This window comes from Rhinatrema bivittatum, chromosome 6 (genome assembly GCF_901001135.1).
Source record: "Rhinatrema bivittatum chromosome 6, aRhiBiv1.1, whole genome shotgun sequence".
Lineage (NCBI taxonomy): Eukaryota > Metazoa > Chordata > Amphibia > Gymnophiona > Rhinatrematidae > Rhinatrema > Rhinatrema bivittatum.
The window spans coordinates 107,067,788-107,082,126 of record NC_042620.1 but is presented as its reverse complement, the minus strand read 5'-3'; the positions used below and the strand labels follow the sequence as shown (position 1 = coordinate 107,082,126).

Sequence of the window (14,339 nt, the reverse complement as noted above, 5' to 3'; positions counted from 1 at the left end):
GACCCCCACAGATTGCAAGCTCTTTAGGGAAGAGGCTTGTACCTGAATGAAATCTACTGTGGAGTACTAAATTAATAAAAATAAAGGTAATCTGTTTGGAGCCTGAAGTGACCTAGAAGCAGATCTTAGGTTAGTATTTCTCAACCCTGTCCTGGAGCCATATCTAACCAGTCTTATTTTAAGGATATCCTCAATGAATATATATGAGAGAGATCTGCATACATTAGACTGACCCAAGATATGCATATTCATTGTGGTAATCCTGAAAACCTGACTGGCTAGGTGGCCTCCAGGTTAGGGCTGGAAAACTGCCTTGGGGATCCTTTCCTCTCTTAGCTCAATGTGTAGCATAAGCACACAGCATTAAGAAATTCCTTTTCCAGTTACCTAAAGTGCAAGAGTAGCCAAGGAATCTCTTCTTCTATGATCCCCAACCAAGGAGAAAAGACAGTAACAGAACTGCAAATGGGGAGAAGATATAAAAGACAGAGAAACCATGAGGAGAATAAAAAATTAAGAGGTGCAAGGGATGGATACTGAGAAAGAGGAGGAAAGAAAACTGACAATAGAGAAAGGTGTAGAGAAATAAGGGAAAAATGAGCTGGGAAGAAGGTCGTAAAAGGGAAAGAGGCAAGCAATAAATCAAAAATTATTAAAAATAAATCAGTCAGAGAAACAAAGGTTGGGACTCTTTCGTTTTCTGAATGGCCACATTTAATCACATTACTTACAGAAATATATCTGAAGTTGATTCATGCCTTTTTATCTATGTATTGGCTACATAAGAGATTTGACATGCTGAAAAACTCATAAATGTTTAATGCTCATATAGTGTCACATTTCTAAGTAGATAAATATTGCAATCTAATTATATGAAAAATATTTTATTCTGAGAATAACTAATTATATGACAATATATAATTCTATGTACAACACGAAAGTGCAGACAAAATATCATAGTCCAAATGAATTTTATAAACAAGTTGTATTTACTTCAATTTTTTCAAGCAGCAACTCCACTGTGTCAGAAAATCACAAATTCAGTAGGGGTCCCCCGACATGGACCCGTGTTTCGCCGAGGCTGCGTCGGGAGGGACATGAAGTTCAAGAAAAATCTGAAATCAAGTGTACTTACAAAAATCAGGACTATGTACAATAATGGACTTACATGCCGACCAATGTAAAGCATCAACCATAAAAAAAACTAAACATACCTTTATGTATAGCATTCAAACTTGGCAGGGAGTGCGCCAAAGCTTAGACAAGACCACCTTTAAAAACAACAGAAAAGGCGCGAAACAGGTTGGCCAATCGCGAGGCTTTAAGGAGCCAATCAAAACACTCTGTCCAAAGTGCCAGTCACAGTTAAGTAAACAGATGCCATTCAAGCTCTTTGTTCAGACCCTTCGGTGTTACTGTGTCTAAAATGTATATCCACCTTTGTTCTTTATGCCCTAAAAATTCAGAGTAATTACCCCCCCCCCCCCGTGATGGGCGAGAGACAACTTCTAAAACAAAGAAGAAAAGATCTGAAAGAGAATGTGAAAATTGTGCCCAGTGCTCGACTATAGGGGCATTTTCCCGGGAATTTCTAATATTTGAGCAATGTTCTATAATACGGGTTTTTACCATACATATAGAAACATAGAAACATAGAAACATAGAAATGACGGCAGAAGAAGACCAAATGGCCCATCCAGTCTGCCCAGCAAGCTTCCCTCATTTCTTCTCTCATACTTATCTGTTTCTCTTAGCTCTTGGTTCTAATTCCCTTCCACCCCCGCCATTAATGTAGAGAGCGGTGATGGAGCTGCATCCAAGTGAAATATCTAGCTTGATTAGTTAGAGGTAGTAGGGGTAGTAACCGCCGCAATAAGCAAGCTACACCCATGCTTATTTGTTTTTACCCAGATTATGTTATACAGCCCTTATTGGTTGTTTATCTTCTCCCCTGCCGTTGAAGCAGGGAGCTATGCTGGATATGCTTGAGGTATCAGTTTTTTTTCTTCTCCCCTGCCGTTGAAGCAGAGAGCTATGCTGGATATGCATCGAAAGTGAAGTATCAGGCACATTTGGTTTGGGGTAGTAACCGCCGTAACAAGCCAGCTACTCCCTGCTTTGTGAGTGTGAATCCTTTTTTCTTCTCCCCTGCCGTTGAAGTTATGCTGGATATGCGTGAAGTATCAGTTTTTCTTTTCCCCTGCCGTTGAAGCAGAGAGCTATGCTGGAAATTCGTGATGTATCAGTCTTTCTCCCATGCCGTTGAAGCAGAGAGCCATGCTGGATATGCTTCGAGAGTGAAGTATCAGGTACATTTGGTTTGGGGTAGTAACCGCCGTAACAAGCCAGCTACTCCCCGCTTTGTGAGTGCAAACCACCATACTAGTGGTTTTACCCACATAAAGCATAGGGCATGGACATCTAATGGCGTACACTACTCCTTGTGAAGTACAGTCCGAACAAGAATTCAAATGAAATGTTCTCCGCTGACTAGAGTTCTCAAAAGAAGATAAAGCGTCAGTCAATGGACACATAGTACAGTGTCCACAAGGTTTGTGTAAACCGCCGATGCTCAAATAAGTGTTTGTATGGGTGAACTCCGTATGTACTAGTCTTCCCTTAGATTCCTTCCCCTCTGTTACGTGAATCTCAACGGACCTTGAAACATATTCTGTAAAGCTAAAGAATTCCAGTGTTTTCAAACAATGTTTGTAACTGCCCTACTCAGAGTAGAAAATGGTAAAATGCAGTTATTGACAATATCTGATGATTTGTTCTGAGGCAAAAATAATAGGTCTCTATTGATGTATAATGCACGTTTGAAAGCTTTCTTTATTATTCTTGTGGGGTACCCTCTCTCTGCAAACTGGGCAGACATCTCCTTAGCTTTAATCAAAAAATCTGCTCTCGAGGATCAGAGCCGCCGTAACCTCAAGCACTGACCAGTTGGTATATTGTTTCTAAGTGTTCTAGGGTGGCAGCTGTCAAAAGAAGAAGAGTATTCCTATCAGTCTCCTTTCTAAAGATCGTGGTAAGAAACTTATCCCCATCCAATTATATCAAGACATCTAAAAAAGCTTTACAGAATATGTTTCAAGGTCCGTTGAGATTCACGTATCAGAGGGGAAGGAATCTAAGGGACAGACTAGTACATACGGAGTTCACCCATGCAAACACTCATTTGAAAATCAGCAGTTTACACAAACCTTGTGGACACTGTACTATGTGTCCTTTGACTGACACTTTATCTTCTTTTGAGAACCCTAGTCAGCGGAGAACCTTTCATTTGAAATCTTGTTCGGACTGTACTTCACAAGGAGTAGTGTACGCCATTAGATGTCCATGCCCTATGCTTTATGTGGGTAAAACCACTAGAATGGTAAAAACCTGTATTATAGAACATTGCTCAAATATTAGAAATTCCCGGGAAAATGCCCCTTTAGTTGAGCACTGGGCACAATTTTCACATTCTCTTTCAGATCTTTTCTTCTTTGTTTTAGAAGTTGTCTCTCACCCATCACGGGTGGGGTAATTACTCTGAATTTTTAGGGCGTAAAGAACAAAGGTGAATATACATTTTAGACACAGTAACACCGAAGGGTCTGAACAAAGAGCTTGAATGGCATCTGTTTACTTAACTGTGATTGGCGCTTTGGACAGAGTGTTTTGATTGGCTCCTTAAAGCCTCGTGATTGGCCAACCTGTTTCGCGCCTTTTCTGTTGTTTTTAAAGGTGGTCTTGTCTAAGCTTTGGTGCACTCCCTGCCAAGTTTGAATGCTATACATAAAGGTATGTTTAGTTTTATTTATGATTGATGCTTTACATTGGTCGGCATGTAAGTCCATTATTGTACATAGTCCTGATTTTTGTACGTACACTTGATTTCAGATTATTCTTGAACTTCAAGACCCTTCTGACACAGTGGAGTTGCCGCTTGAAAAAATTGAAATAAATACAACTTGTTTATAAGATTCATTTGGACTATGATATTTTGTCTGCACTTTCGTGTTGTACATTGATTCATTTTCAAGTGCAGTATCTGCTCTTCTATATTCTCTGAATATATAATTCTAATCATATGACAAATATTTATTGTATTCTTAATTTTTCCCCCAAACAGGTTGATAGAAGGACAAAATCTCGTCTAGCAAAAGAAGCTGACAGAGAATATGAGAGACAGAACGAAATGGTTAAAATGCTAGAGGAGAAACGTTTCCGAGAGTATGCAAAGGATGTCATTGATTCAGCTATCAGAGCAGGTCAGGACCCCCATCCTCTCCTGCTGGCAGCCAGGGCAGGCATTGGAGGTGGTCATGGGCCTGTTTACACAGAGAGGGGAAGCATTCAGCCTAGTTATCAGGCACAGGACCCCAATGCAGTTGAATTGCCTGCGTACCAAGGTGCTACCACTGAAGAAATAAAAAGCATCAATGATACCAAAGACATCCAGCAGGGTAAAAAAAAAATAGGTTTTACATGGGAAACAAGTGAAAAGTGAGCTTCTAAATCTTGTAGACAGTACAAGATATTTACTTTTAAGACAGAATTCTAAGTGAATAAAGTTTCTAACCTACCGTAAGTCTACATTTTTGTATGTTCTAGGAATAAAAGGTATTTTAATTAAATCTGACCATGGATGTATTTAAAAAAGTATCTAATAAATGCATACATTTATATTTTTACAGAAGCATGCAAGCAACTTCCCTTATAATTTTTTTTTTCAAACTGTTTTTATTAGGGATTTCAAAAACATTAACACAAACAGACCAGGCAACTGTAACACCATACAGATAAGTTTCTTTGAAAGAGCCCCCTCCAACCAACGATCCCTCCCCTAGTCCCCCTTTCTTCCCCTTCCAGTAAACACACTCAGGGGTGGATTTTAAAACCCCTGTACGCGTAAATCCGGCAGGATTTACGCGCGCAGGGCCCTCGCGCGCTGGCGCGCCTATTTTGCATAGGCCGCCGGCGCGCGTAAAGCCCCAGGATGCGCGTAAGTCCCGGGGCTTTCGAAACGGGGAGGGAGGGGGCGTGTCCGGGGACGTTCCCGAAACGACGCGGCGTTTCGGGGGCGTGCCGCAGCATTTCAGGGGCCCGGGGGCGTGGCGCCAGCCTGGGGGCGTGGTCGAGGCCTCCCACTTAATTTGCCGACAAAGGTAAGGGGGAGTTTAGATAGAGCCGGGGGGGTGGGTTAGGGAGGGGAAGGTGGGGGGAGGGTGAATAAAAGTTCCCTCCGAGGCCGCTCTGAAATCGGAGTGGCCTCGGAGGGAACAGGCAGGCCGCGCTGGGCTCGGCGCACGCAGGTTGCACAAATGTGCACCCCCTTGCATGCGCCGACCCCGGATTTTATAAGATACGCGCGGCTACGCGCGAACAAAAGTACCCGCGTGCGTAGTGTTTGAAAATCCGCCCCTCAATGAACATGTACATGGCACTTAATAAACAATTAGTTCAAAAATAGAACCCCAAGGTGGGATGAGTGTAAGATTATAGAATGCTAGCAACATTCCCCGTCATTGGTGATATATAATCTAAAAAAGCAGACTAGATCCTGAGCATATTGGCTCTTTTTTTAGAACTAGTTTAGGCAGAAAGATATTCAGGTTGAGGCCCCCACCCAACCTGCAAGGATCACTTTCTTATCCACCAGTCTGGCTTTCATGGTAAATGCTAGAGTCTCAGCTCCCAAGCCAGTGTTCGGCGAGATCAAAGACCCAAATAGCCAAGGGTTAGGGTCATACAGTACGTTTTTCTTTAAGACAATTGTGCAAGGTCGGCTAATGCCCTCCCAAAATGCTGAAATTACTGGGCAGTCCCAAAAGCAGTGATAATAGGTACCTACAGCTCCTCAGCATTTTGAAGACAACATGGACGTGTTCATCTTAGCTTGAAATGCTCCTAAGGGGGTGATATATATCTGCTACAAAAATGTATATTGGGTTTCTCACAAGAGTACATTATCCGCAATATCATTTATGCTAATAAAAGCATTCTTAAAATCAATGAAAGACTAAATGCAGGCTAAATGCATCCATTTCCTGTATAAACTCAAAAGAGAATCTGCCTCATCCATAGATATCAGCATCTTAGAAAAAAAAGGCTACTGAGGGATGTTGCTTTTTCCCTAGTTGTATCATCCCCCATATCTTTTTGGAAGAAGTGGTCTCTTGGAAGGCAGGGAGCCTACTTTGAACAAAATGACATAACTGCAAATAAGCAAAAAAAATCAGGTCTTGGCAGAGAAAATTGGTGTTGTAGGTTTTGAAAACTAAAAAAAAAGAACCAACACTGCCTCAAAAAGCTGATAAATGTGAGTGAGACCCAGCCGGTGCCACCTTTTAAAAACAGATTCCCCCATACCAGGCTTGAAGATTCCATTATCAACTACAGTTAATCGGGATGTCAACCAGCATGGGTGGTAAGCCACCCTACACATCTGTAGCCAAGTTTTCCGGCAGGTACTAAAAAGCAAGTGAGAACATAAGTGGGAAAGAACAGATTTGGTTTTGAGCTGGAGCAGAAAGTTTAAGGAAGGAACTGCATACCAATCTAGAGGATGCCCATGTGGCGTAAAATGAGAAGTAGCGAGCACCCAGTCTTCCAGATAACATAGATTGCAGGCCAGATTGTATAAAAGTAAATTTGGACATTCCCTGTACGTACCTGGATCAGTCCAGACAGTGGGTTATGTCCCAAATCCAGCAGATGGAGTCAGCACAAGCTTTGAGGGGGCGTATCCATTTATACTACTACCCCCTCTGCAGGAGTTCAGGATCTTCTGACTCCAGCAGATGCGAGTAGGGGAATCAGGCTTCTCCTCTTTTTCCTTCTTTCTCACTTTTTGGCTTGATTGTCTGGCTTGTTGCTGTCTTTTTCTCGTGGATCAAGTTTGTATCAAGTTTGTCTTAAGTTTAAAAAAAAAAAAAAAAGTAAGGCAGGGTCCTTTCACCTTTTGGGGAGTGGCTTATCTCTCTTGTCTCTTCTCTGCGGCCGTGCTGTTTATTTCTCTTTGCAGCCAGGGGTAAGTTGGTTTTATTCCTTTGTAGTTTTTCCTTCACAGCACAGCCCCTGGTGCCCGCGAAAGCTGGTGGAGCCGGCCTCTTCGTTTTACACTCCCTCACCCGCAGCCATTTTGCAGCTCCTCGTGGGCTGCTGCGGCGCTTAGGGAAAGACGTCTGGGGCGGGTTGTGTGGCCGGGAAGGCCCCCCTGCGGCACCCTCCTCTATTTTTGGACAGTGGGCAGTGCGGGCCGCCCGGGCCCCCCCGCAGCGGCGCTTTGTGCGCGTGGCCCCCCCCCCCCGAGGCTTTTTCTCATTTTTGGCGCCGTTTTTCCTCTCTCCTCCGGCGATCCCGATGCCGCGGCCATCACGCTGTGCGGCCTGCGGCGACCCGGGGTCCCGGATTTCCCGGGAGGGCATCTGTGCACGATGCCTTCCCGGGGGGGGAAGGTACCTCACAGTCCCTTACTGATTTCTCTTTTTTGCCCGGGCGGCGCGGGCCGGCCACTCCACCATTTTTGGCGGGAACAGCGGCCATTTTACATTCTGAGCGCCCTGAGGCGCAGGCCACGAGGGAGAACGGTTCTCTGGAGGATTGTACAAGCGGGGGTGCTCCCCGATTTTGGTGCAGGAACCAAGCACCCAGAGCCCGGGAGCAGGAACCACGCCGCCCCTCGAAGCGCACCCGAGCAGGCCGGGGTTCTCTCCGGAGTTTATCCTGCTCATGCATACAGCTTATCTGCAGGGGCTGGAAACACCTGTGGGACCCCCCCACCTAAGATCCCACGGATGTCGCCCTCAGCGCCGGCCCCCCCCCCCCCCCCCCCGGGAGCGGGGGCCTCCCGCCCTCCTACCCGGGTCCCGATCTGCGCCTGCGGCAGTGGGGGCGGTGCCAGACCCAGCGGGACAGGGACCTGACCTCCCGGACGGGGGTCAAGGGAACGGCACGCAAGAAGGGGATGATCCGCGTACCCTACGCCTCTTCCAGAGGGAAGAGCTGGACGACCTCATCCCGCAGATCATTCAGGAATTAGATCTGGACCCGCCACCGGACCCGCCTGCCCCAGTAGCTCCCGCTGTCGTCACTTCTTCAAAGAAGGGAGATCCAGTCCTGGCGGCACTCCGGCCGAGGGCGCGGGCTTTTCCCATTCATGACTCATTTTTACAACTTCTCACCAGGGAATGGGACACCCCGGAGGCCTCCCTGAAGGGCAGCTGGGCCATGGAAAAGCTGTACCCGCTCCCTGAAGATTTTCTGGACCTTATCAAGGTCCCAAAGGTGGACTCCGCAGTGTCGGCGGTCACGAAGAGGACGACTATCCCAGTAACGGGAGGTGCGGCATTGCGGGACACACAGGATCGTAAGTTGGAAGTTTTCCTTAAGCGGGTCTTCGAGGTCTCCGCGCTGGGTATGCGGGCGGGGTGGTGATGTGCAGTTCGCTTGCCCAGTGGGCTAGCCTCCTTTGGGGTGCAACAACTCCTCACATCTCAGAACCTGCGGCCGATGAGGCTGCCCAGGCGGATCGGCTGGAAGCCGCAGTGGCGTATGGGGCGGACGCCTCGTACGACCTTTTTTGGGTCCTCGCAAGATCCATGGTATCGGTAGTGGCGGCACGACGACTACTGTGGCTACGCAACTGGGCGGCTGATACGTCCTCTAAGTCGAGTCTGGGCTCTCTTCCCTTCAGGGGCAAGTTCCTCTTCGGGGAGGATTTGGATCAGATCATCAAGTCCCTGGGGGAGAACGCTGTTCATCGGCTGCCGGAGGATAGGTTTCGACCATCCAGAGCGTTTTCTTCTTCTCGGACCAGAGCCAGAGCACAGCGGTGCTACAGGGGATACAGACAGGCGGGCTCCCGGCCATCCGCCCCCAGGTCTCAGCCCTGGTCGCGCTCCTTTCGCGGGCGTCGGCCCGCACGCACTACTCCCGGACCCGGGAACTCCTCTACCAAGTCTTCACAATGATGCCAGTCTCGCCCACTCCCCGGTCCCCAGGATTGGGGGCCGGCTAACGTATTTCTACGCGGAGTGGGCGCGGATCACCTCGGACCAGTGGGTCCTGGATACCATAAAACACGGCTACGCATTGGAATTTGTCCGCCCCCCGCAGGGAAGGTTCATCTTTTCTCCCTGTGGCTCGGACCTCAAGAGAAGAGCGGTGGCAGCTGACTCTGGACAGACTCCGGGAGATAGGCGCTATTGCGCCCGTGCCCTTCGGAGAGGTGGGCTCGGGCCACTATTCCATCTATTTCGTCGTGCCAAAGAAGGACGGTGCCTTCCGGCCTATCCTAGACTCAAGGAAGTCAACAAATCCCTTCGAGTCGTTCGGTTCCGTATGGAAACGCTCTGGTCAGTGATTGCGGCGGTGCATCGGGGGGAGTTCCTCGCCTCCCTGGACTTAACGGAGGCCTACCTGCACATCCCCATCCGCCCGGACCACCACCGTTTCCTTCGTTTCAAAATTCTGGATCAGCATTTTCAGTTCACGGCTCTCCCGTTCGGATTGGCGACGGCGCCGTGCACCTTCACCAAGATTATGGTACTCGTGGCTGCAGCTCTCCGGAAGGAGGGCATCCTGGTTCATCCTTATCTGGACGACTGGCTCATCCGGGCGAAGTCATTCGATCAGGGACGCTCAGCTGTGACTCGAGTAGTACAGTTTCTACATTCCCTGGGATGGGTAGTGAACTTCTCCAAGAGCTCCCTCATGCCCTCGCAACGCTTGGATTTTTTGGGGCGACCTTCGACACCCGGCTGGGCAAAGTTTTCTGCGCCAGGACAAGGCTCAATCCTTGCGAGATCACACACAACGGTTCTCTGCGTTACCAGAGCCCACCTCCTGGGACTACCTGCAACTCCTGGGAGTGATGGGGTCCACCATCAACCTTGTACCTTGGGCTTTCGCGCACCTCAGGACCTTACAGTGGGCGCTCCTCTCCCGCTGGAAACCAGTATCGCAGGACTACCAGATGATTCTCCCGCTCCCGCGGAATGCCAGGGACAGTCTGGGCTGGTGGTTGGATCCGTCGAACCTGGCCCGTGGCGTGTCCCTCGATCTGCCAAATTGGGTGGTGGTGACCACCGACGCCAGTCTAGCAGGCTGGGGTGCAGTCTGCGATCGAAGCGCCACGCAGGGGACGTGGTCCACGGTGAAGGCGAAGTGCTCAATCAACCGTCTGGAAACCAGAGCGATCCGGCTAGCTCTGCGACATTTCCTCCCGCTTCTTCGGAACCGGGAGGTCAGAATCCTATCGGACAACGCTACCACCGTGGCCTACATCAACCGACAAGGAGGCACGCGCAGCCCGCAGGTCGCGCTCGAGGCGGCGCTGCTGATGCAATGGCGGAGCGTCATCTCGTCCGGCTAGCGGCCTCGCACATCGCCGGGGTGGACAACGTCCAGGCGGACTTCCTCAGTCGTCAACTGCTGGACCCAGAGAGGTGGTCTCTCTCCGACAAAGCGATGGCAACTTCTCGTCCATCGGTGGGGGGCCCCCCTCTTGGATCTGATGGCGTCCGCTCTCAACGCCAAGGCTCCACGCTTCTTCAGTCGCCGGAGAGAGCGCGGCATGGAGGGAGTGGATGCCCTGGTCCTCCCGTGGCCGCCACATCTTCTGCTCTACGCCTTTCCCTCCATGGCCCCTGGTGGGCAGGATGCTCCGCAGAATAGAAAGCCATCAGGGGACCGTGGTTTTCGTCGCCCCGGAATGGCCCAGACGACCCTGGTTTGCGGACCTGCTACAGCTGGTGATCGACGGGCCAATCAGGCTGGGGCACCTCCCCCAGCTCCTACATCAGGGCCCGGTATTTTTCGAGCAGGCAGAACTCTTCTGTCTTGCAGCCTGGCTTTTGAGAGGCGCCGCCTCCGGCGTCGGGGCTACCTGGAGGCGGTAGTATCCACACTATTGCGGGCACGAAAGACATCGACGTCGGCGGCCTATGTTCGCGTCTGGAAAGTGTTCGAGCTGTGGTGTACCAGCCAGGTCACGAGACCCGCTAAGGCTTCTGTACCTCAGATCCTTCAGTTTCTACAGGCGGGGGTGGAAAAAGGGTTCGCCTATAATTCACTACGGGTTCAGGTGGCCGCACTTGGTTCGCTATTGAGCGATGGGGGCTCTCTTCTACAGCATTCTGACATTGCTCGTTTTCTCAAGGGTGTCAAGCATATGCGTCCTCCGTTACGGGACCCTTGTCCCTCCTGGAGTCTTAACCTTGTGCTTCGCTCCCTGTCGGGACCACCGTTCGAGCCGCTGCGCAGCGCAACGATAAAGGATCTCACTCTCAAGACTGTGTTTCTTGTGGCCATCTGTTCCGCTCGACGCATCTCGGAGCTGCAGGCTCTGTCGTGTAGAGAGCCCTATCTCCGTTTCTCCGACTCTGGAGTTTCGCTTCGCACCGTTCTTTCCTTTCTTCCGAAGGTGGTTTCGGCATTCCATGTGAACCAGACGGTGGAGTTGCCGTCCTTCTCTTCCTCAGAGCCGAAGTCTCTCCGTCTCCTGGATGTAAAGCGCACTTTGCGTCTCTATCTGGAGGCTACAAACGAGTTCCGGACCTCTGACCGTCTCTTCGTACTCTGGTCCGGCCCTAAGAAGGGGTCTCAGGCTTCAAAGACTACCATTGCCAGATGGCTGAAGGCCGGCATTGCTGCTTCCTACATTGGGGCGGGTCGGACTCCCCCACCCGGAATCGTAGCGCATTCTTCACGTTCTCAGGCGGCGTCCTGGGCGGAGTCTCGCTCGGTATCCTCGCAAGAAATTTGTAGAGCAGCCACCTGGAAGTCATTTCACACGTTCTCGAGGCACTATCGCCTGCACCTCGCCTCTTCGATCTCTGGACACTTTGGCGGAGCAGGTTCTCCGAGCAGGCCTCGCAGGACCCCACCCGATTTAGGGAAGCTTGGGTACATCCCACTGTCTGGACTGATCCAGGTACGTACAGGGAAAAGAAAATTATTACTTACCTGCTAATTTTCGTTCCTGTAGTACCATGGATCAGTCCAGACGCCCACCACGTTTGGGTTCTTGATCCTGCTCTGCTCTGCCTTACTTCTTGCTCGCAGTGTTCTGTGTCTTCACAGTCGTTTCTTTTCACTGTTTTTCACAGCTCCCTACAAGTTGGTAGGATGTTTGCGGTTTACTTGTTGCGGTTACAATTGTTTTCATTCTGTTTCCACAAACTTGATCCTTCGGGGGTTTCTACTCGGGCTTTGATATACTCGATACTGAACTCCTGCAGAGGGGGTAGTAGTATATATGGATACGCCCCCTCAAAGCTTGTGCTGACTCCATCTGGTGGATTGGGGACATAACCCACTGTCTGGACTGATCCATGGTACTACAGGAACGAAAATTAGCAGGTAAGTAATAATTTTCTTACCTAAGCCACCCCCATCCAGAGACTGCATCATCACTGTCATGGGTACCCTGGCCTTTCTCCTATGCAACAGAAAAAGTCTGAGAGTGCAGTTGAATATCTTAAGGTCCAGTTTGGTTAGCCAAAGAGGTACCATCTGAAGAACATAAAGCCACTTGCGTAGAACAACCATTTTGAGAAGGTGTATTCTGCCCATTAAAGTTAAGGGTAAGGTTCTCCACCATTTAAGAGAGTCAATTGTACCAATAAGAAGGGGATGTTTGTTTGCCTCATAAATGGTATCCGTATCTATCGGATGCCTAGATATTTCATTTCTTTGGTCACCTATTTCAGAGGGAAAGAACCCGGCCATTGGTGCCTAACATATTATCACTGACATCAATGGCTTCTGATTTACCTTGATTAATCTTTAGGCTTGCAAACTGCATCTAAAGGTTGAGCAGCACCAGTAAATATTGGATAGGCTGAGTAAGAAAGATGAGTACATCATTTGCAAATGTAACAGTTTTAAACCCCCAAGTGGACCCTTCAAAGCCCTTAATAGCTGGGTTTTGCTCAATTTTTCATAAGAGAGGGTCAATGGATAGAATATAGAGCAGAGGCGAGAGAGGACAATCCAAATGTACTCCTTGTTGTAGTAAAATATTCCCAGACAAAGACCCATTAAAAATGATGTAAGAGACTGGGCTTTCATAAAGCAAAGAGATATAGGGGGCGGATTTTAAAAGCCCTGCTCGCGTAAATCCGCCCGGATTTTATGCGAGCAGGGCCTGCGCGCCGGCGCCTATTTTCCATAGGCCTGCCAGTGCGCGCAAAGCCCCGGGACTCGCGTAAGTCCCGGGGTTTTGTGTCGGGGGCGGGGCCGATCGACGCGGCGTTTTGGGGGCGGGACATGGCGTTTCGGGGGCGTTTCGGGGGCGTGGTTTCGGCCCGTGGTGGTCTGGGGGCGTGGCCGTGCCCTCCGGAACCGCCCCCGGGTCGCGTCTCGGCGCACTAGCGGCCCGCTGGTGCGCGGGGATTTACTTCTCCCTCCGGGAGGTGTAAATCCCCGGACAAAGGTAGGGGGGGGTGGGTTTAGATAGGGCCGGGGGGGTGGGTTAGATAGAGGAAGGGAGGGGAAGGTGAGGGGAGGGGCGGAAAGCGAGTTCCCTCCGAGCCGCTCCGACACCCGGCGCCATCTTTAAAAAATGGCGCCGGCCGTCCAGTGCTCCTACCATGTGACAGGGGCCGGCCAATGGCACGGTTACCCTGTCACATGGTAAGGGCAAAGGGCCATCGGCGCCATTTTTATTAGTGGCAGCCGATGGCCTGGAGCAGGAGATCGCTCCTGGGGCCCACTCGACCACCAGGTAATTTAAAAACGTTTTTTGGGGGGGGTCGGGAGGGTGGTGGAGGCTAAGGGAGCGTTTTTAAAGGGTCGGGGTGGGTTTTTAGGTTGTGTCCTAACTCCCATTCGTGTGCACTAACCCGATTAACGATTTTTTCACGATAAATCGGTGGAATTTCTATTGTATCGCACTCTTTAACGATTAATGACGATTTTAAAAATATCGTTAAAAAACGATTCACATCCCTACTGCATAGGGCAGACTTGAATATCTGTTTTCTGGCATGAAAATGCTTTCACAAATTGAACATATCCAGATAATCTACTATCTGCATAGCTCAGTTTTTCAGAGCCGAAGCTAGTATGATTTTTGGGATAGCCAAATAATAGATGCATTAGCCCTATTTTTGCTCTAGTTTTTTCCATACAGAAGAATTAACAGAAATTGATAGTCACAATAACAGAAAAATATATTGAGGACCATATTCAGTGAGGGGAAAAGATATGTGTAATTTTATCTGGATATTTAGCAGAACAGGCCTTCACTGCGACCAGACTTATCTGCCTAACATTATCTGGCCAGCGCTGAATGTCACTGCTAACTGGATAAAGTTTTGTCACACCCCAGGAAAGCCTCCAGA

At 49.3% G+C, this 14,339-nt stretch overlaps 1 protein-coding gene across 1 annotated transcript in view; it reads left to right on the top strand.

Moving 5' to 3' along the window:
- The window catches only part of CCDC173 (coiled-coil domain containing 173), a 115,963-nt gene extending 111,389 nt beyond the window's left edge, over positions 1-4,574 (top strand). The window contains exon 9 of the mRNA XM_029605699.1: positions 4,121-4,574. Within this exon, the coding sequence (XP_029461559.1) occupies positions 4,121-4,498 (378 nt within the window). The 3' untranslated portion in view covers positions 4,499-4,574. The remainder of the gene's footprint in view (positions 1-4,120) is intronic.
- The last annotated feature ends 9,765 nt before the right edge of the window (positions 4,575-14,339 follow it).